This window comes from Pseudopipra pipra, chromosome 6 (assembly GCF_036250125.1).
Source record: "Pseudopipra pipra isolate bDixPip1 chromosome 6, bDixPip1.hap1, whole genome shotgun sequence".
Taxonomy (NCBI): Eukaryota; Metazoa; Chordata; class Aves; order Passeriformes; family Pipridae; genus Pseudopipra; species Pseudopipra pipra.
Window position 1 is genome coordinate 48911904 of NC_087554.1, and position 22136 is coordinate 48934039.

General features: G+C 38.7%; 2 protein-coding genes across 4 annotated transcripts; both read right to left on the reverse strand.

Annotated features, from left to right (window-relative positions):
- Nucleotides 1-59: 59 nt before the first annotated feature.
- On the reverse strand, nucleotides 60-18030 carry ATXN3 (ataxin 3). 2 transcript variants are annotated; one of them, XM_064659024.1, is made up of 11 exons: nucleotides 17900-18030; nucleotides 14329-14493; nucleotides 13763-13807; nucleotides 12356-12441; nucleotides 11875-11941; nucleotides 9481-9568; nucleotides 9075-9207; nucleotides 7805-7980; nucleotides 7271-7394; nucleotides 6430-6518; nucleotides 60-5783 (listed from the first exon to the last, which is right to left on the reverse strand). In XM_064659024.1, the coding sequence occupies exons 1-11, from the start codon at nucleotides 17996-17998 to the stop codon at nucleotides 5689-5691; spliced, it is 1167 nt and encodes a 388-aa protein (XP_064515094.1). In that variant the 5' UTR covers nucleotides 17999-18030; the 3' UTR covers nucleotides 60-5688. The 2 variants fall into 2 exon arrangements, with proteins under 2 accessions (XP_064515094.1, XP_064515095.1); XM_064659025.1 differs by lacking the exon at nucleotides 17900-18030 and adding an exon at nucleotides 17471-17788.
- A 561-nt stretch (nucleotides 18031-18591) lies between these two features.
- Nucleotides 18592-22121, reverse strand: NDUFB1 (NADH:ubiquinone oxidoreductase subunit B1). 2 transcript variants are annotated; one of them, XM_064659029.1, is made up of 3 exons: nucleotides 22001-22121; nucleotides 20527-20671; nucleotides 18592-18908 (listed from the first exon to the last, which is right to left on the reverse strand). In XM_064659029.1, the coding sequence occupies exons 1-3, from the start codon at nucleotides 22071-22073 to the stop codon at nucleotides 18872-18874; spliced, it is 255 nt and encodes an 84-aa protein (XP_064515099.1). In that variant the 5' UTR covers nucleotides 22074-22121; the 3' UTR covers nucleotides 18592-18871. The 2 variants fall into 2 exon arrangements, with proteins under 2 accessions (XP_064515099.1, XP_064515100.1); XM_064659030.1 differs by having other exon boundaries at nucleotides 20527-20668; nucleotides 22001-22108.
- Nucleotides 22122-22136: the final 15 nt, after the last annotated feature.

Here is a 22136-nt window from a genome sequence, read left to right on the forward strand (position 1 = left end):
CCCAATCAGCGTATAAGGGAAAGCAAGTATTCAAAAATACATCGGTCAAGTGAGGAACATTAGAAGCTATAATCATATTTATTTAAAAAAGTGATATCAAATACAACCATATATATTCATGCCTATTTGGAGAGCATTTTCAAAATATCGAACAGCGCTGCCATTTTCCAGTCGAAACAATGACTAAGCATTTCCGCTTTCCCTTTTTAATCTTTTCAGTATTCTATGCTTTATATACACAAAATAGACAAAAATTATACAGGAATCCAGAGCCAAGGACATGATACTGAAAACAGAGTCTTGACCAAAAAAACCCCAAAACTATTACTGAAATAAGATTTCTAAAATACACAACTATTAGGCAAGAGATGAAAAAAAAAATCCCTTACAAAATCCTCTACACTGCTTTGTACACAGGGGGTTTCATGTAGCAAAAAATAAAATTTTATCAATGCTTGCATGCTTTAAAGACAGTATCAAGGTTTTTCTCTTTTTTTTTTTTTTTTTGCACAGTGGCATTTAAATATTACATCCCTTTCTGTTCAAACCATTTTATAAGTCCCCTCCTGAATTCCCACAGTGGCTATACTGAGGATGGGGGGGATTAAAAGCAAAGTGTAATTACAATTATTTGCTTTTCTTAACAAAGAAAATAAAGTGAAAGTATTTTGATTTGGTAAAAGCAGTTGAAAAGTCACATGTACTAACTTTCTGAAGAACAGTGATTGGGGAAGATGACTATGGCAGGTTAAATACTACAGCATTCCCTCCATGTCTGAAATGCAAATAAGGCAAAATGTGTGTATACAGGTTAAAAAGGTTTATTGCAAAACAGCTCATGCTTGTAAGATGAAAACCTGGATATAACACAAAGCTACAACCACCTTGAAACTCAAGAACTAAATATTTGGATCTAGCAACTTTGAATGTATTGAGTATTACTCTCACCTACTGATTCTGTGTGGGAAGGGAATAGGTATATATGTATTACTGGTTAGACTTTGTTTCCTCTTTTTTTTTGGGTAATGATTTGTGAGTAACTATCAAGATTTACCAGGAGTTAAATTTGTTTTATGCAAGACAGTAATGGCTTACAAAGTGCACAACATAATTTTCTGTCTAAGCCCTTGAAGAAAGTTTCTACATCAATTTTTCTTTTCCTTGGATTCTTACTTTGATTCCTTTAAAAGTGACATGCTGGTAACATGAATTGCACAATACTATTTCTGTATAAGTCTGAGTTCTAGAGTTCTCCTATACCATCCCCCTGTACTGGGTTTTTCAGTACAAAGCACACCATTTGTATGTTTTCATCATTATTTGAAACAGTAATTAATTTTAAAAAAATCACAGACTCTTAAAACTGTATCATGTTCTTGTTCATTTTTAAAAGCCTGTCAGTTTTGTAATAAAACAAAGCAGCTTGCGAATGATAGTATTTGTCTGAGATACAGAAACAGAATTGTTTACTAGGCACCTGCAGAAGCCATTTTAGCCCCCTACCACTTTGTAAGTCTGTAATAGAAACAATAGCCCAACATTAAAACACATCATAGATTTGAATTTGTATTGGTTATTTTTAAGCTGTCTGCAAAGTAAAAAAGTATGAAAAGTAAGAAGTGTACCTTGGCTGAAAATTAAATTTAAACTTGCTGAAGTTTTTTGAAGGGCACCAGGAGCCCAAATGTTGGAGTAAGCCAGTCAGATATTAGATTAGTTTCAAGTCTACAAAAATGTAAGCATTTAAGCAGCTCATATTCATACCTGCTGTTCCTAACAAGAATTGCATGCAGGCATGACTGCATTACAACTCTTTTTCCTCCTGTCCTCATAAGACCGCGAAAGCAGTTTATAGAATTACACTTACAGAACTAATTCTGGAACATATTTAATGTAAGTATCTCTCATTCCCCCTGCCCCTTTGATTTCTACTGTCAGCAAACCATAAATTATGTCACATGGACCCTTTACTGCAAAACAGTAAAACTGCTGGATGAATGAAGTCTGAAATTCCCTCAAATATCATATCATAATTAAAAAAAATAAAATAAAAATCTGTCTGCTCCCTTAGAATGGACTTTGGCCTAAAGCTATAACATGGGAAAAAAAACCCAACCCTTCAGCATGACAGAGTAGATAACACTGGAAGTAGGCTCTAAATTAGTAAACATATTATAAGCATAGTTAAGCCACACTGAGAACTGTTTATCACTGAAAGAATGCACACAGAAAAATGACATCACTGTTTTATTGACTGCTTCTTGGCAGGTGAAGTTGAGGCCTGAGTTATAAAATATGTACTGTCAGTAAATACTACTATTCTTTACCTTGGGTGCAATGGAGAGGCACAGAGGAGATCTTGTCACTCTCTACAACTCCTGAAAGGAGGCTGTAGTGAGATGGGTGTCAATCTCCCAGGTAACAAGAGGAAATAGCCTCAAGTTGCACCAGTGGAGGTTTAGTTCAGGTATCAGGAAATATTTCTTCACTGAAAGGGTTGTCCAGCATTGGAACAGGCTGCACAATAAGTGGTTCAGCCCCCATTCCTGGAGCTTTTTAGAAGAGGTGTGGATGTGGTGCTTAGGGACATTAAGTTTAGTGGTGGACTTGGCAGTGCTAGGTTAATGGGTGGTCTCTTAGAGGTCCTTTCCAGCGACAGGGCTCAGAATTAACAGATGAGCTTAAACTGCTCTCTCAACTGCTTGACTAGACAGATATGCCTTCATCATTAAACTTGACATTCCACTGAAAATCAAACTGTTTTTTGTTGAATGACAATGTTTCTACACAGAAAGGAATGTCATTAGCCCTGTAATGACTCTCTCAGTTGCGCTTTTCAGGCATCGTTACTTTATATTCCTTCAATATTAAAAGATTTGGGTGATGAAGTGACTTACAATGTGACATTAAAGTTCAAAGGCAAACCTCCCTGTTACAGTGGTTAAAAAAACATGTATTCGGCCTGGGTTACAGTTAATGTCATTCAAGGGCTTAGATTCTTTTTTTAATCCAGGGCTGCTAGAGTTGTAGAAATGCTACATTTTTATTATATTCTTATAATAGAGGATAAAATGTCCAAGGTCCAAGTATTGGCATCAGATTGCCAGTCTATACCTATTTATAAAAATTAGTCTTATTTCAGAATCAGTTTATGGCACAACAAAAAAAACGGAAATTAAAGCTGCAATTAATTTACAGATGAGCAAAGAAATAATTCAGTGCTGTAGAGATACCTTTCCTGCTTTCCGTTTAATAGAAATTTTAAACTGAAAGCAGAAAAGTATATCCTGAAAAATACAGCATTTCAAAATGGCATTTGCATACATGGACTTTTAAAGCCATTGTTTAACTATATTGGGCCCCCTGGTGGTCTAGTGGTTAGGATGTGGCGCTCTCACCGCCGTGGCCCAGGTTTGATTCCCAGTCAGGGGACTTCTCCGGGCAGATGGAGCTCATCAGCCCTGCAAGGCCATCCATCTAAGAGAAGGTCACTCCAAGCAAACCTACGTCCTGAGGACCTCGCTGCCACCGTCCGAGCTCGCTCAGCCCTGGCAGATGAACCTTAGGGTTAAAGGGTGGGCTCAGTTCAGCGCACACTGTGTCTCACCTAAAAAATCCACTGCGCAGGCTTGAAGGGTAAAGACCTTTCCCAAATCTTCGCTCGCGAAGACTGGCCATGATTAACTATATGAATTTGAGACATTACAAATAATTATAATGCGTATGACAGAATTATTTAAAAAAAGACAAAAATCAGTTTTTTAAAAGTCTCATGTCAAAATCCATATTGTCTTACACATACCTGATTCTGGTGACACTGGTGAAAATTCAGCACATATGTAAGGAAAACAGAATTTAGCCCAGTTATGTATAACATAATAATATCCTAAGCTATCAGGAAACCATTGCTGTAAACAAATCTTTACTGAGAGGTAAGAGCCCTTTCATGTACAGTACTACTTGATGCTGAATGTATATTTCCATCTAGCTACTATTCATTTCATACTAATTTTAATTAAATGTTACTTTTGTAACATTTAATGCAATGATGTAACTTAAGAATATTTTGATAAAGAAATTTGGGGTTATCTTTGAAAGATTCTTAGAATGCCTGTGCTAACTGTTAATGCTTTAATTGGACTACAGCTTATATACTCTATCTACAACATATTTCCATATAATTTATATGTAAACAGAATTTGTATTTCAAGCACCATTTAGGAAAATGAAACATATCTCTTTCGTTGCACTGAAGTTCCAAGCCAGGTTTGGTCACCCTTTTACACATTCATCCTGGATATCAAAACAAATGTCTTACAACCAATAGCATAAGCTATCTCACATACTTTGCTCCCCAATTTTTCTCAGGATCAGAAACAGCATGATAAAAATTTGTAAGGTGCGTGAATAAAGGCCATTCCTGAAAAAACGGCAACATTCTGACAGACACTCATAAAAAGCATTTCAGAAAGAACATCCACACAGGCATAAATATTCATTCTTAAAAGAGCTACTTGCACAGGGGTCATTTCAGATTGCAGGAATGCACCTTGTGTGTGGCACTGACTTTATGGCACCTATATCCCCTCCTCCTTTCTCCTAGATTCAGTTACAGTTCTCTCATACTGAAAGGCCAAAATGAAGGTTTGAGCTTGAAAAGGGGGAAAAAAAAAGACTTTGGAAGAGGTAGAAAAGAAAACCTGTTCAACCCAATTAATTGTATCCTACTTTAGTAGTAAAGACAGTGGCTTAACAAGAAAGAACATAACAAACAAAAATTTATAAAAAACCTCATCAAACCAAATAAGGCAAGTTATCTGCCAAAACCCAAAATGTTAAACATGGATCTAAAATTTTAGAGTTGGAATTAAAAGTAAAACCACAAAGTGCTAGGAAGTCAGAAATCACTGAAAGATTCATGAGTAACATTATACTCAAGAATCCACTAAAGATTTTATCTTGAATTGTAAGTATGAAATCTATGGATTCTTGTTTCTCCTGCAGAATGGGTCATTTCAAAAATGGACAGCAGGATCAAAAAGTTGATGTTAAGTCACTCAGAATTACAGAATATTCTGAGTTGGAAGGGACCCACAAGGATCCTCAAATCCACCTCCTAAAGTGAATGGCCCATACAGGGATCGAACCCATCACCTTGGCCGTATTAGCACTCTGCTCTAATCAACTCAGAGCTCACAAAATAAATTTAAGATTAACAGAACTTAATTATTTTCCCCATTTTAGAGCGATTTATTAAAAGGAACATAATAATTTATGAGCACAACTTATTACTTGTATCTCTTTTTCCGTTAGTACTGAAGGAAATCAGTAGATGCTGGTTTTGGCACCATTTATATCTTATACAGAATTCTTCAAAACAATTTAAACTTGCTTTTTATATGTAAGTTACAGATGCTATACTCATCTGACTTTGTTCATGTGAATAGTTCAGTAATTTTAACACTACTACTTTTTTGAGCAGATGTTTTGTAGTAGGAGTGCTACAGTTTTCTAAATTAGTGTGATCTTTTTCATATTTGCAGATTCCCTCTAAACTCTGACCTCCAGCAGCCCCCCTTTCATTCCTGCTTCCAGAACTCTGAAATGAACCCTGCTTGTGCAACATTCACACGGTAGAATTTTAATGGAGACTTAGCGTTTTGACAATAAGAGGGGAAAAAAATTATGTCATTTCTCCTCTTCCGAATTCAAGTGGTTTTTAACAGATTCCAGAGACATATTCATGGCTGCTTGAAGCATGTCTTCTTCACTCATATCACCTCCTAAAGACAATAAATGTGTATAAGCTGTAATAAATTCACAGAGCTAGTTCTTAACTGTAGTTAAATACTTCTGTTGTTCCTTTTGTCCACATCCACCTTTTTCCACCCCACCCACAAAATTGTTTTTGTTTTTAAAATCATTGAACATTGTGAACTTAGTTTTCCACCAACAACAGTCTGTTTGTAACACATAATACACATCAATTTTGGATCACCAATACCTAATACTGGTAAGGTCTACATTTAATGTTCTACTGAAAACTGGTTCCAGTAATTTTGTCAGATATTAACCCAAGTGGTCATACAACTTTAAAAGTAATTTAGGAAACAAATAGTTGGCACAAATCCTGTCAAAGATTCCAATTTGTAATGCTGAAGACAAACAAAACAACAAAAAGCAAAGCAAGAACTCAAGTGATCTAATAGCAATGCTCTTCACTTTGAAACAGGATATTGAGATTCAAAGAGGAACAGGCTTTTCAGGAAAGTGATCCTTTCCTTCACTGCCAAAAAAGCAATGGCTGTGACAGTCTGAATGGCTGCTGGAGTGAGGAAGTTGGCAGACAAGGAAGGTTAGGAAACAGCACAACACAAAGGGGAAAAAGACAAATATTTCAGTGTTGGATGTAACTGTAAAAAACAATACCTGGGTCAGCTTCTTGAGTGCTTGAGCTAAGAGTTGCCTTATCATGTAGGTTTGGCGTCTGATCTTGCTGCTGTAGCTGTTGTTGCTGTCTGAAAGTGTCATAAATTTGTAAGAGACTAAGATTAAGACCAGTATGACACCTGAGTCAAGTTCATTTCATTGTAAGGAAGACCAAGAAACAGAGGTAGAAGCTGTTTGGTACAATAAAATCTCAGTACTTAAAATCTCTTCCATCATTTCACCCTGCTAACCTTCAGACACCTATCTTCACAATATTATAGCCCAAGCCACATTACTACTTTCCCACCATTGGGAAGTTCTGCATTCTTATCCTACCACGCGAAGTCTAACTCCTCCCATCCATAGTATTTCTCCCTGGTCTTTATTTCTTCCATCACTAGAAGACAGAGATAAGGAAAAGCTACAACAATAACACAACTATGTATTAAGAAAGTACACCAGAACAGCAACATAAAATATCTACAATGCTTTCACATGATGCACATGAGAAGCATCACTACTAGAAGCAAAGTCTTAAAGAAGTAGTATTTTTTGTCAGGAGGATAATTACAGAAATTTATAGGATTTCATTTAAAATACTTCTATAGCATGTGTATTTTCTTTCTTCACAAGACTGCTGTTGCATTAGTAACAAACCCCCTCTTATTTACAGGTTTCTTCATTGGAACCACATGAGAACAGTAAAATTTAGGTACTGTTAAGAAATCATGTTAAGAGAGAAAAGTCAAGCTGGACCTCGGTAAGAAATCCATCCACACCCCAAAAGCACTGAAAAATACGACATGTACTTCCACATGCAGTTTTCTAACAACTACTTTACTTTTCAAAATAGGCTTGTCTTCTCCTTCGCAGTTCTTCTGAAGAAAGGGATTCTGTCTGACTGCTGTGAGACGACTGAGGAACATTCTGCGGTAACGAGCCTGAGAGCTCACTTCGACGACTACCTAAAACCAGAACATGCCACATCCTACTCATTACAGTAAAATGAAGTTAGCAAATGACATACAGCTTAAGAATATGTCTTCAAACTTGAGAGGAAGAAAGAAACTTGTTGGAGAAATAAGCACCTCGACTAACTTCCCTTGATACTATCTCTCCTCCTCACCTTAGGACTGTTTCCCTTCCCTCCTGCCACCCTTAGCCAATCTGTTCTTCCTTCCTAATGATCAATGGAACGTGAAAGTTATAACTTTTCAAAAAGCAGAACAAAGAGAGCTACAGGAAATTCTGCATCATCCTTCCATGCCTCAAAGCCAATCTTTCCAGAGAGCTTGATGCATGCTGGAAAGTGCCTGACAAACTGATTCCAGTAGCAACACAAACACGAGCAGAGAAATTTAGATGGACACTGCACCTTGCATGCTGAGCTGAATGGCTCTGCGAAGATCAGCTTCTTCATCCTCCATATCAATTTCCTGCCTACTTAGAGCCAGGGCTCTCTGAAAATTCTCTTCATCTTCATCTAACATGCCTGTTCCATCAAAAGGATGGTTAACTTCTATTGCTTGGTCCACATCACTTCTGGGTAGCCTGTGAAATTCACATGTTTATAGCAAAATTCAGACAGAAGTTATATTATAGAGTGAGTTTTAAAATTACTATTTTCTGCTGATTTAACTCTAGGGTTTTTTAACTTCAGAAAAAACGTTTCTATTGTGAAAGTCTGTTACATAAACAAGTATTTTACTTTCTACATTAAAAAGCACAAAAGAGCTGCAAGCAGCTGTAAAGCAACCTTAAACACTCATTCGCAGCACACTACAACTCTAAAGCCATGCATATGTTGACAAGAAGCTGTTAGACAGGAAAATCTTCAGAAATCATAATCCTACAAAAAGCTATAATACATGCTATTCAAACCTACTGCTATTTAAACAGTTACACCAGCAGAAAATAGAGTATGTGGTCTCCTCAGGAAGCTTTGAAGACCACACTAAAGCAAAAGATCATCTGTAAACTGTACACACTTTCCACATTGCTGCCAATTATTCCATCCATTTACAACATCAGTTTAACTTTACAGAGGGGAAGAAATAATAATGAATTCCTCTGAAAAGCCTTAACCCTTTTTATCAGTTTGCAATTTATTCACCATGAAAATTGAATAAAATTATTGCAGAAGTAATACTTTATACATTTTCAAGGATGTTTTATATTAGCAAAATGCATCAAAACTGAGCAGCACCACAACACTGGAATGAAATTACTCCAAAAGAAAATGGTGTATGATTTATATGATGTGAAATTCACATTTGGGTTTCTTGTTGTTTTCTACTTATGACAGAATGCACAAGCTAGTCTTAATTACAGGTTAATTACTATTCACCATAGTTTGGTAGGATTTGCTAACCCATTTTAATCACAAAGTTAAAAATCTGCACTATAATATGCTTATGCACATGGAAAAACTCAATCCTTATTAAGGCAGTTTTTACCCACTTAAAAATACACCATTTAAAAATAAACCATTTGTTGTCTACCAACTTGTTTTTACTGTGTGCAAAAGCAGTAAACGTTGCACTAAAGGTACTTCTAATTACTCAAGGGGGTTGTCTCCATGTGGCATTAATCATGGAAACCAATCATACTGAACATTATTAAAATGAAATCTCTATTTACCTTACCTCTGATCTCTTGACTGTGCTGCCTCTTCTCCAATTAGTTTTGGTCTCTGCATTTGCTGTACCCGAATCATCTGCAGTAGCTGATCAGCCTCACAGTCTGGCAGGTCTCCTTTTACTACAAATATGGAATAACCTGAGAAAAAGAAATCATAAGTCCATGGCATTAAGGTGCAGATATAAACACTCTAAAATGCACACTCCATGGAACACAACGATGTGCCATTTATTACAACGTAAGACTCTACCTTTCATTATAAAGACTTGGGTTATTTCACTATTTCAATCATAAAACTAAGGGTAGTTGACTGAATACATAAGTTCTAAGAAATAATAATTATTACCTACTTTTAATTAATGACATTTAACATCTGCAAGTTACTATTTAACATCTGCAAGTTTCTATTACCTTCCTGTTGTAATTGAGCCAAGAAAAGTGCAAGATATGTGTCTGATATTAGTTCTGGACCCATCAAGAGAGAGTTCAAGTTAAACCACTGTAATTAAAGAAGAAAGAGGTTGAGAAAACAAATTAGCATAAAGATTACTCAATAATTCATTTCTGTACATTGTGGTAATTTTCTATGATGGAATATCCAAGTAAATCTAGTAACATAAATTATCAAATAAAATTCTTTTGAAGCACAATACCTATACTGCTAAAGGTTATCTTCAAATACTCTTCAGCTAACAGGAGATCTGAAGAGTGGAAATTACTGCATGCTCTCTCCCCTTACTGAATATTGGTACCAGGCAAACAGATTAAAACAGATAATTCTTCTACCACTGTATTTTGATTTATTTCGGACATCACTGTAAAACTCTGCTTAATCCTACTTTTAAAGCTGAGATTAATGAAGTTAAGAAACCCTTCATAAGTTAATGCTGTGTGTTAGGAAATTAATAGTTACAGTAAATATATGTTAAATTATTTCCATTAAATACTTTCATTAAACATTCTGCCTTTAATAGCTGGTGATGCTGGAAACTATTGTTTACCCCTGAGATTATTTTTAAATTTAAAAATTAAGAACAATTAACTCATATTTAATATGCTGACAGTATAGCACTGTATTACAACAGGGGACACTTGATATAAATATATACAGACCATTTCTAGTTTCCTGAAGAAGATAACTAGTAATTTATAATACTTCAAGAGAGAAACAATATTATATAAAACTTCTAGACAGAAAATATATTCAACATGGACCATAAAATATTCTACCCTTAAACCCCCACATATATTGCAATGAAACCAAAGAATCTTTTTTAATACCTTACTCATTCAATATTATCTAATTTTAACCAGGAAGCACCATTTCAGATAGTAGAAAGAGAATTCCATCTTCATTCTCACAAAAAATGCATTGATCTAACCAAACTTCCACATATGCAGTCACACACCTGCAGCCACACTCATAGAGTAAGTGACTATCTACCACTCTGTCTGGCAATACTTAATTAGCCAAAACCACTCTTTGCCACTAGGAAAGAGTAAGAAGACCACCAGTGTAGGAGCACTGGGGAATAAAAAGTTATGTAAAAAATACAATGCACAGACTACAGAAACTTTTAAAAGGGAATATGGAGGAGAAAGTTTTGGTAAACTAATTTTGCTTTAACTGTAACAGAAGAGAAGCAGGTTAAATAAATCCAAGTCAACAAATTTTCTCTATCTTTTCTCATTATCCAGTGTTGTCTTCATGTGGTTACAAGCAAAACACACTCCCCCTCCAACTTAGGATGTTTCAGGTTAGAATGCTCTCTCACAAAATTCCACCCAATATAGTTGTATATATAATAAGGAGCATTCCCATAATTTTAAGAGACCATACTTTTTGATATCAAATAAACAAAAACTGCCTGTAAGCATTAGCCATACTTTTAAACTGAAGCAGAACAGTAGAGTTCAGTTTGCTTACTCAGAGGTAATTTTTCTCTTTTTTTTTTTAATCTGGATGACAACATAGGTAGCCAGCACTTGCAAAAATGATCCAAATGGGCAAAGAGACTCTTGCCTCACTATTACAGAATCTAAAGGCTGTTTTCCATTAACATTTTCTAAGAAAAAAGCCACCTGAAAAAAACAAACATCAAACCAGCTCAAGTTGCATAAAAGCTTATGAAGTATGATCCAGAAGGATGACTGGCCACTGAAATAAGACACTGCATTGATGTTGCAAGGGACATGGATATGAATTATTATATATGTACCAGATAATATTTGTATGGCCATCCCTTACCTTCAATAACTATTTCCTGATTAGAATACAATTATTTTATAAAGTTTTCCAAAATAGTACAAAGTTGTGATTCTACTTTCCCCAACCTCATTCTAATGGATACTCTTAAATACTAGCAATTATAAATATTAATTCATTTGAACTTTGAATTTTTTTATACCTCTTGTCAATAATCTAGTTCATTAAAATAAGTTTGCATTCTATAGGGATCCTAATCCTTGTCTAGACTCCCTGCTCCTCCCCCATACAATTTTTTCTGCTATTTTTCACACAGAAGAAACCCAACAACCTAGCTTAAATATCACAGAGACTCTTCCAGAGCTGCATCTCCCTAAAGGACACGTTCACTCGGGAATTGCTGGTCTTTCCCCAGGCTAACAATTATAATGAGCTGCCTGGCATTTTTGTGATAAAACAACAATTTTTTTTTTTAATATGGCATACTATTAAAGCAAACTGTAGCTAAAGCTTGCAAGAGGCCAACACATGATCTACTTGCAACCACTTTTCCACACCCATTCTGAAGTCAATATTTAAATAAAAAAAGACAATGTCACCTGTTTTCCTAACTTTCGAACTGTAAACCAGTGTTCCTTATAATTACAAATAAATGATTTTTCATTTCTGTAAAAAGAAAAACAAAAGGTATAAATAAAATTAAATACTCTAAAATCAGAATACAGGTTAATGCTTAAGTTCTTTGCAACCACTGATTCAAATTTATATAATAAAATTTCAGGAATACAACTGTTGATGCTACATTACAGAATACTTATACTGCTTTTATAACATTTAGGAAGTTGTCAATATCATTGAAATTTCCATATACCTGTGATATCAGAGATTCTAAGACATCATGAAGGCACAGAGGACAGATACTCATATGTACCCCCCCAAAAAATAAAACAAAACCCCAAGGTATAATACAAACATCAGAATGCAACAGAGTTTGAAATAGTAATTTTAAAGAAGGATTTAAATCATACATTAAGAGTATTTTTTCAGTAAAATGAAAGCAGGGTGCTAAAGAAGTCTTACATAGGGTCGATCCCAAGTCTCTGATACTCTGGGCTGTTGAAGAGGATTAGTTCTAAACCCCACACTTTCAAGGCATTGCTTATAACCTGTCAAAAAATAGGAGTTTTCATGAGTCAAACCATCAAAATTTGAGCAATGCAACCACCTTAGCTACTATAAACAACTACACTGTTCTTGTAAAACTTAGATTTCAAAACATAGCAAGGAAACCTAGGAATCACATTATGCAAAATGCAGCTGTCATCAACTTGCATGCAAACATAACACTTATACCTTATCTAAGGGGAAGTAACAAAACTAGGATTTAACTGAGATGTGTTAAATCAAAAACAAAGCTGTAACTTCAACTCCCACACACATTTGAGTAGTTGTCACCTCTGCTCTCAATGCACTGCTCTGCCCTCCCTCCCCAGTACCAACTCAATCTTTCTCCACAGTAACTATTGGAAATTCTGTACTGCTGGATTGTCATGGGATCAATCAGGCACTGAACTGAGCACAAACTCTTTAACAGTAACTCTTTAAGGCTACACGAAATAATGCTTTAAGAAATTTAAATTAACAATTCAACTTGCTTTCAGGAAGTTGAACTGTGCAGCAAGTGAGAAAATCCATGACAAGACAAAAAAGTAGAATGGGGAAGCATATTTTTTTCAGCTTCTATACTGAAGGAACACAATCAAGAATACAAGGAAAACCAAACTAAATGGTTTTTCACTGAACATAAAAACAGCCCTGTCTTACCATAGGGAAGAGGGATTCTGGAACATGGAAAAGCACCTCTGAAAGCTTGGGAGACAGCCAAAGGTGCAAAGCGTTGCCTACAGCTCTAGTCTAGACACAAGCCCCAGTTTGGTGTTCAAAACCTTTTTTGTTGTTTTTCTGGTTAAAGTATTCATTATTGATTACTTTTCCCCTATAGCCCTTAAAAAAACCCAACCAAACAAGAAAAATAATAAAACCAGCTCTGAAGCATCTGGAGTGAGTTATAAAAACTGGAATGCAGATGCTTTCTGCAGATCACTCTGATAACCCTGTAATCGCTGTCAAGAGCTTTAGAGTCTATAATCTGAGAAAGCAATCTCAATTCTGCTTTTTTACCTGTTGTCCATGGGAGCCAATGTTTACACCTAAAGTGTCCATAAGAAGCAGTTTAGAAATCAAGCTTATTGCCAGCAGGTGTCATTTCACAGTTCTATGCTTCTATGTGTTTAAGGGCCCATGAACTGAAGAACTGCAAGTCACTGCTCTTAATGGATAACGCTCTGAAGATTTGGAAGTCCAGCACTTAATCCCATTAAGCCCATAAATTGGCAACTAGATGAAAAAGCTCATTGCCATTTAAATTATATGAGAGAACATAAAGTGCATAAACAGAAAACTGTGTAAGAAGAGAGCTGTGCTTACTTGAATTGAGAAGAATCCACTATCATCCATATTTACAGAAGGCTGCTGCTCAGTGTGAGATTGGGAGGGAGAAAAGAGAAAAATGGTGTAAGCATAAAAGGTCAAAAATAATTGAGTTTTGAAAATAAATGTAATTGCATATTCTTAAAGCAACAACTTGTTATGTCCTTGTCTGTAAGGCTGATTACAATGCTCCAAACAGGCATATTAATTTAAAACTCAAAACCTTTAAATTAGAAATGCTCAGTGCTTAAAGGGCAGACAGGCATGGGCACTTCTGTTCCTATCTGACACTGGATTACAAAAACAAAAGGCTAATCGCCGATCCTCCTTGTCATCTTTGACCTTTCTACTTGTAAGATGAATGTAGCTTTCTGTAGAATTATTGTGCTAATAACATTTGAAAATGCCAAATCTAAGATGCATGAATGAAAAGGACTACAAATTTAAGAGCTTTCAGCACTAGAAAATTAACCTTGTCTAGCTTAGCAAGAACAGCAGGTCTGTGCTAAACAATGTTACATTTCAGGCAAATATGAAGCAACCCCAAATTAAGATGATTTTACCTGTAAAAATGTTCTATATTCTTCACTAGATACTCCTCCCTCTGCCATTCTCATCCTTTCTTCCTCATCCAACTGCTGTGCAATAGAGGATAACTCTACAGGACTAAAGTATTCCCCTTGCAGCAAATTATTCAGACAGTGTTGAGCACACAATGAGCCTTCTTGCTAATATTGGAAGAGAAAAAAATACCAAAGACAACAAGAAAATCAGGTTTACATAAACTCTGTAAAATGACTCAACCATTTCATTCTGGCAAACTTCCTGCCCTCCCCACTCACCCAGAATACAATGTATTCTTTGAATGTATACACTGCAAGCTATAGAATGCAACCCTCCCATTAACTTTATGGGAAAAAACAAACAAACAAAAAACAAACAGGCACACTTTCATCAAAGGAAATTAATTTCATGTAAAAAATGTTTTTGAAAACACCGTAAAAATTGCCAGTGACCCAACTGAATCACACAGGGACTCTGCAACCAATGGATTCTGTCCTCTTCCAAATCACCACCATGTGAAAACAAAACAGTTTAGATTTCTACTTCTCAGTAACTAATGTTTTCTGTTAACAGACACTCATTCTTTAACTTTTCTTCCCTGACAGGTGTGGCTGTTGAAATCTGCTCTCTGCATTATTGCTGAGGAAGTGATTTGGAGCTGGAGGAGCAGTAAAGCTCATTTTCTATATGAAATTTACATATGGAAAGTAGGTAAAAGAAGCTCCACTAGTCCTAGAACCCTGATGACAATGATGAGGGGACAAGAAAAAACTTCTTAAATTCAGCATATTAAACAATGAAAATATATTTTGTTGATAAACCATTTAAATAAAAAGTGTTTTAGATACTTTGTTACATATCCAGTGCATTGCAGATAACAGAAATGTAATGTAACATTTTTAGAATGTCAATGCAAATTTAAAGTAAGTCAATTAGAAGTGTCAGTCATGATTTTGTAGGACAAAATAAAAAAATATCTAATCTGAATGAATGCATGTCAAGCTCCATTATTTTCCTACGGGCAGATAAATTACTGCCATGTTAAAAAAAACCAACAAAACAACACAAATCAACCAAATTAGAGTTTCCCATGTAAAAGCAACCTTTCTCTTTTTACAAATAACTAAACTCCAAGTGAAAGACAAGTAGCATCAGTTTTAAAATCCTGCTTTTCTCTTTAATCAGTCTTCACTTTTATTTACATGAAGAACTCTAATGTCCATGCCCTCTATTAAAAACAAAATCAGAACCCCTTAACAAAAATACAGAACACCCCTCCCTCATGCCAGACACATAGAAACTAAGAATACAAGAGTATGCCTCTGAGGAATATTCTTTAAACTTCCTTGAAAGCTTCACACAAATCCCACGTAGAACACTCTCATGATCTCCCTTGAAGCGGAATCCTTGAAATTTCCCTTTACTCCAGATTACAGAATCTTCCAAGGGCTTCATCAGTTAATTGAGCAATGAGTTATTAAAACCAGACTGGCTGTACAGCCAGGCTTCAATGGAATCCAGAAACCTCCTCTTGGCTCACACTCCTCCTGTAACAAGAAACTCAAGACTGAACACCAGCTCCTGTCCCTTGGGACCACATCTCTACTGCTGGTCATATGACAAACTGTAACAGCAGAACCTGCTCAACAATCGCAGGTTTCTCCATTAGACATAATAAAATACCTCTAAAAATTAGTTGTACTATAGGCTTACATCTTAATTTCACTAAAAGGACTTTTCTGTATTTGTACAGGTTTATCTTAAAAATAATAAACCTTAATTTTCATATGGAAATGTTATACATATCAAGTGCAAAATGCAGAAAACTGATCATACGATTTTTACAGACATCAATTTCTGTTCTTTTGTGCAGAGAACATTACACTTCCCCTAACCTGAAATCCTCTCGTTGAAACCTCTCCTGATACAAACTGCTGCCCTGCCTTCAGTCTTTTCAATCACTTATATCTTATTAAGGAAAGGACAAACTTCTAAGACAGGGGCTCCTGAAGCACCATCCTTAAATCCTACTTTCTGCAACTGTCATTTCAGTCTTAAAAGTGACACATTGCTTACTTCCTAATTTTGTTAAATTTCCTTTATAAATACCATGTTTCTCATGCTTTTGATGGAAACACCTGAGGTGTGCAGAATCAAATGTGCCTGTATATGCAGCACTTCAAAGTATATTGACAGCAGTTAACAGGGGGGAAAAATACCCCTTAAGAAAAAAAGGCAGAGATTCAGTTACGTTTTCCATAGAATAACAGGATAAAAACATTAGATATTCCAATTTAAAACAGGCATTCAGGTGGAACTTTTTAACTGGGTAACTAACCATGGAGCAGTTACGTTTCACATGTGGGAGACCCAAGACTGTACACTTCCCCTTCCCCAAAACCTGTAGCAACTAAAAAATACCATCACCTTGTACTTTGAATGTATTACGCTTTGTCACTTCAATTTCAGCAGAGTTTTGTTATTAAACTAGAAGACAACTTAGTCGTTAATAAAAGTTATCATTTCATTATGTGATAGGCAAGGACAGAGAAGAGAAGGGTAAACTTCCCTTAAACTATTTTCAAATCTAGACTGAAACTCAAGGTCATTGTAGCAGAGGCCATAATGGATGAAATCCAACACTTATTCTCTGAACAGCAGCTGCTTAACACCACAGCACTTGCCAAATTTTGCAACCCAAACCAAGTTTGAAAGAACACTCCTCAGTTTCTATGTACTTCAGAACAGTAATTTTATGTTTTTTAAGGAAGTTATACTGCTATCTTGCTTAATTTCCTAAGTAAACCAACCATTACACATGAGAACAATGTAACAGAACTAGTGTTAAGATTAACACAATAAAGCTGAAGAGACATTGGCAAAGTACATGAAAAAGGACAATTATATTTGAACAGCATTTAAACAGAAGAAGTTCATATTTGGGAACCTGGAAAAATCACAGCAGTTCATAGAAGCATTTCTTCGCCACAACAGGAAGTACTGTTCATCAGCGCACAGAACCACAGTATATGAATCAGGATTTCTTTAACAGCTCTCCCTCTTCCTGCTCATTACACAACCTCAGACAAGCCAGGCTCGGTGAAGAGATGAGTCTGAGGGCACAGAGACAACCCTGCTCACCTTCAGACTCATTTTTCAGCCATGTGAGGTCTCCCTCAAGAAACACGAGCAGGTGCAGCCCGCACCTTCCCGCACCTGAGGTTCATTTCTACAGCCCCCAGAAGGGCGGTCCCCGCGCCAAAGAGGCCGATGGGGCTCAGCCCTGACTCATTCTGATCTGTAGTAACGACATTCCCTTTACCGCAGAGCCGGCAGGGTCCAGCCGGAACGGGCCCAGGCACCGGCAGCGCCGCGCGGGAGGGCCGCGGGTCCCCACGGAGCGGAGGGGACGAGCCGCTGCCGCCGGAAGGTGCCGGGCAGGGGGCACAGAGGGCTGCCCGGCGCCCAGCCCGGCTGCTCCTCACTCACACATAGCCGCGGGCGGTGTGTCCAGCCCGGCCGTGCGGGGGCAGCGGGTCCCGCCCGGCCCCCGCTCCGTCCCGCACTCACCCGCTCGTGGAAGATCGACTCCATGTTTACAGACCGGCCCGCAGCCCCCGCCCCACGTGACCCGACCGCCCAATCACGGCGCCTCGCGCCACCGCCCATCCGCGCACGGCCCGCCGCGCCCCCCCCGCCGCCGCGGGGGCGCCCCCTGCCGGGCGGGAGGCCGGCGGGCGGGTCACGGGCCACGAGCGCCCCCGCGCGGCGGGAGGCCCACACGCACCGCCCGTCCCCCCATCCATCGGCGCGTCCTGCTCTTCCATCGGCGTGTCCTACACCGCCCCGGGCCCCGGGAACCCCGATCCCCTGCTGCCCCGGGAACGCCTGCTCCCCCCTATGTCCCAGGGCTCAGCGCCGCCGGTTCCTTGTGCTCACCAGCCGCCCGTCGCTCACACCTTCCCATTCCTGTCTCAAAGTCACAGTACCCACTTGCCACTGTTCCAAACAAGCCTACAGAGGAAATCAGAAAAGAAACTTGTCCACGTTCAATTAAAAAAACAAGCAATTAAAAAAGCCAACCACATTCTGGGTCTATGTGAAGTATTCCTTTGAAGGCTAGTTCATAAATTAGGCGATGAGCCACTGCTGACACTGCTGCCACACCTGAAGGTGCCAGGTAGGGGCAGTGCAGCAGCTGGCCATATAAAATCCATTTTAATACACAGATTCCATACCATACAGATAAATAACAGCATAAATTATTTTTGCATAGTTTTTCTTTATTACATAATTCTTCCTTCTCACTTCCAGAGTACAGGACAAAATGTTCTCAACACTTATGGACTAATGGAATTCCCGGACACCTATTAGTCATGTAATTAAATCAACTTCAAAAAGTAACATTGGAAATTGAACTAGGAAATGCAGGTGTCCTTTTCTGTGGTATGCTCTCAGGGTAAAAATCATAATCCTGTTCTTTCAACATGTGAGATAAGATGATGAATCAAACAAAAATGTCTTCATTTTCATCGGCAGCTCTTATCTCCATGTCACTTCTTCACCAGGCTTCAACTCCCTGTGTAGAAATAAGAAAAACAGAGGGAAGAGACTAAAATTAGGATTTTTTTGATAGAATAGTTACTAATAAATGTAATTAATTTTTCTACAATAGCTTAATTTTGAGATTTATGTATAAATTTAACTTTCCTTGCAATAGTTGTCAGTTAAAAATCTTTAAATACTGATAAACTTCCTCGTTTCTTTCCAAAGCTTGAACAGACTGAGTCCTCTTATTTCTATTCATTTAAATGGTAGCACAGAACACCTGACCTCTAAGGAGTTAACACACTTTTAATTAGATCCATAATGAAAAATTCTATTTCTTTTAAATACAATAATTCATTACTTTAGTGGAAAGAAAGGTAGGTGTGTAATCAGAGGCTATTTTTTCAAGATGCTTAAACAGCATCCCAAGTTCACAGCAACTGCAGTAAGAAAAGTGCTAAGGTACCTGTGGAGTGGATTATGTCCTAAGTTTTCTTTCTTACTCAAAAATTTAGGTGAGACCAGAGCTGGAAAAAAAAATCACCTGCAAACTGATAACATTGCTATTATTAATCCATACTACGCAACATGATTTTTTTTCTCGTTTTGTTAACCCTATGATGTAATACAGAATTAGAACTGACATAGATGAAGCAATGCCTGAAGTTCTTTAATCTAAATTCTCCCTAAGAAGTCACAGCCAGTAAACCCAAACTCGTCAGTGTATATAATCACAATGTGACTAACACGTCTATTCTAGAGCAGGCAGCAGTCACAAGTATCGAGGCCATGTTACTGAGAACACAGCTGTGTTGGGCAGGGCACGTCTCCAGGATGAAGGACCACCGCCTCCCTAAGATCTTGCTTTATGGTGAACTTGCCACTGGCTGCCGCAAGAGAGGAGCCCCAAAGAAAAGATACAAGGACTCCCTGAAACAACATCTTAGCCTTGGCCTCCAATCGGGAGGTCTGGAGACACACCATCTATAACGCTGCTGATGCTTTTGAGAAAGCACGCAGGATCACCCTTGAGGAGAAAAGACAACGCAGAAAGGATCGTGCCTTGCAGAATATACCACCTAAGGAGTCTTTCTGCCGTGCCTTTTGCAACCGGACATGTCTATCTTGGCCTTTTTAGCCACCAGCGCGCTTGTAGCAAATGTGGGTAGAGCCCTTCCCAAATCTTCATTCGTGAAGCCCAGCCATGATGATGGTGATATAATCACATCATTCAGTGAAGATATAGCAGTTGCCAAAAGTTAATTTTTAAAACCTTGGTTATTATTTTTAAATAACATACATTTATACAAGTATTTAGTTAAAAAGTGATGTGATAATTTAAGACAGAAAACTAAAATTCAAGCACTGTGTTTCCTGCTGAACTTTTAGAGAGAGACAAAATGGTGTTCTACACATTTCATGACTAGGAACTTGATAGCAGTTAATAATCCTTTCTTTCCTAAACAAGTTGGCTCCTAAAGACCCAATTTAGTGACCTAAAACACTTCATGAATGCTTGATGAAATTTTTAGGGATTTCTTTCCTTTAATATTTTGACTGTTGGGGTTTTTGGTCATACTTAAAACTCTCAAAAAGAAGCACTTTGCAAAATAACTATATATATATTTAAGAAGCATCATAAAGCAGACCTTTTATATAATAAGCTCTTGTTTCTGAAAGCTGACAGTTTTTCATCATTCCATCTGTCCAAATAGCATCCAATCACAAATCCCAAGGGAACAAAGATGTGGACCCAGTGATCACGCACAACTTGTGGTAAATTCACCATGACTGCTAGAAAGAAAAGGATAACAGGTAAGAATTACTAATAAATCTGCACATGGAAACTGTTGCATACTTGGCACCTTTACTCTCAATTACTAGGATTCTACAACCACATAATAAACATGAAGGTCATCACACACTTCCTAAGAGACATGTGCTGTTCTCAAACCCATACCTATGTTTCCTAGAAATAATCCTAATTAACTCTTCACCCTGGGAAAGAGGATTTCATCCTAAAACAGAGAAAGAAATAGAACATCTCTTTTAAGATATCCCTGATGAAATAGTTCCATTTTAAAGAGCTATCTACCCATTAAAGCAACTCTACACAAGTTTGCTGTTCTGTAAAACAGAACACATCCACATAAAACAAACACATCTATAATTTAAACTCCTGTAGATGGATGCCTTATTACCTGTATCAAGACTGAAAGACAAGCTGCACATTCAGCAGGGAGCTGACAGATAAAAAAGGACATTTCTAAAATCACAGAATCGTAAGGGTTGGAAGGGACCTCTGGAGATCATCTAGTCCAAATCCGCCTGCCAAGGCAGGGTCACCCAGAGCAGGTGACACAGGAACGTGTCCAGGTGGGTATGGAATGCCTCCAAAGAGGGAGACTCCATGACCTCCCCGGGCTGCCTGTTGCAGTGTTCTGCCAAACTTAACGTAAAGTTCTTCCTCATGTTGAGGTAGAACTTCTTGTGTTTCAGTTTATGGCCATTCCTCATTGTCCTATTGCTGGGCACCACTGAAAAGAGTCTGTCACCATGCACCTGGTACCCGCGTTTGTGATATTTATATGCACTAATGAGATCCCCTCTCAGTCTTCCCTTCTCCAGAATAAACAGGCACAGCAAAGCTTTCCAACCCAACCAATCCCTTCCAGGTTAGGGAGTTAAGCTCGACACCACGGCAGTGTCCCCCAGAGCCAGGCTCCGCGCTCGGGCACCGGCGCCGCCGCTCCCGCCGCGACCGCTGTGGGGCGGCCGCGCACCCACCCTCTGCGGAGAGGGCGGGAGGCACTGCCCCCGCACCGGCCCCGGCCCCGGCCCCGGCCCCGGCCCCGGCCTCGGCCCCGGGAGCGGCCCAGGCCGCGCTCCCCTGCGACAGGGCCCCGCCACTGCCTGGCTCCGCTGCCCCCGCCCGCCTGGGACCCCGACCGCTCCCGCACGACCCTGGCCGCAGGGGCAAGAGCGTCATAAAGCTCCGAGGCTGAGGCGCCGTGTCCCGGCCGAAGGGGTTGGGGAGGGAGCGAGGGACTCCCGCAGAAGAGTGACATCGGTCCCACAGAACCACCCTCAGCGCTCCCGCCCTCCGCGCGGCCCCCTCGTTACCGCCGCTCGCGCCGCCGGGCCCCGCTGCGGCCGCACCAAGGGCACTGCGAACGGGCGGGCTGGGAGCGACCATGGGCCACGCAGGAGCGGGGGGGGCACGTTTCCCCCCCCCCGGCGGGCTAGCGGTGGTGCCGCC

Bases quoted from the DNA above. Each gene is read 5' to 3' on its own strand.
- ATXN3 (XM_064659024.1), bottom strand. From the start codon at position 17,998: ATGGGCGGTGGCGCGAGGCGCCGTGATTGGGCGGTCGGGTCACGTGGG. The intron at 13,808-14,328 runs GTAAAATCATCT...CACACTGAGCAG, and splicing joins AATATAGAACATTTTTACAG to CAGCCTTCTGTAAATATGGA. The intron at 11,942-12,355 runs GTAAGACTTCTT...TTCTTTTTACAG, and splicing joins AGACTTGGGATCGACCCTAT to AAATGAAAAATCATTTATTT.
- NDUFB1 (XM_064659029.1), bottom strand. From the start codon at position 22,073: ATGGTCGCTCCCAGCCCGCCCGTTCGCAGTGCCCTTGGTGCGGCCGCA. The intron at 20,672-22,000 runs GTAACGAGGGGG...TTTTCTTTCTAG, and splicing joins GCCCGGCGGCGCGAGCGGCG to CAGTCATGGTGAATTTACCA. The intron at 18,909-20,526 runs GTCTGCTTTATG...ATTTCTACACAG, and splicing joins AAGAGCTTATTATATAAAAG to GGAGTTGAAGCCTGGTGAAG.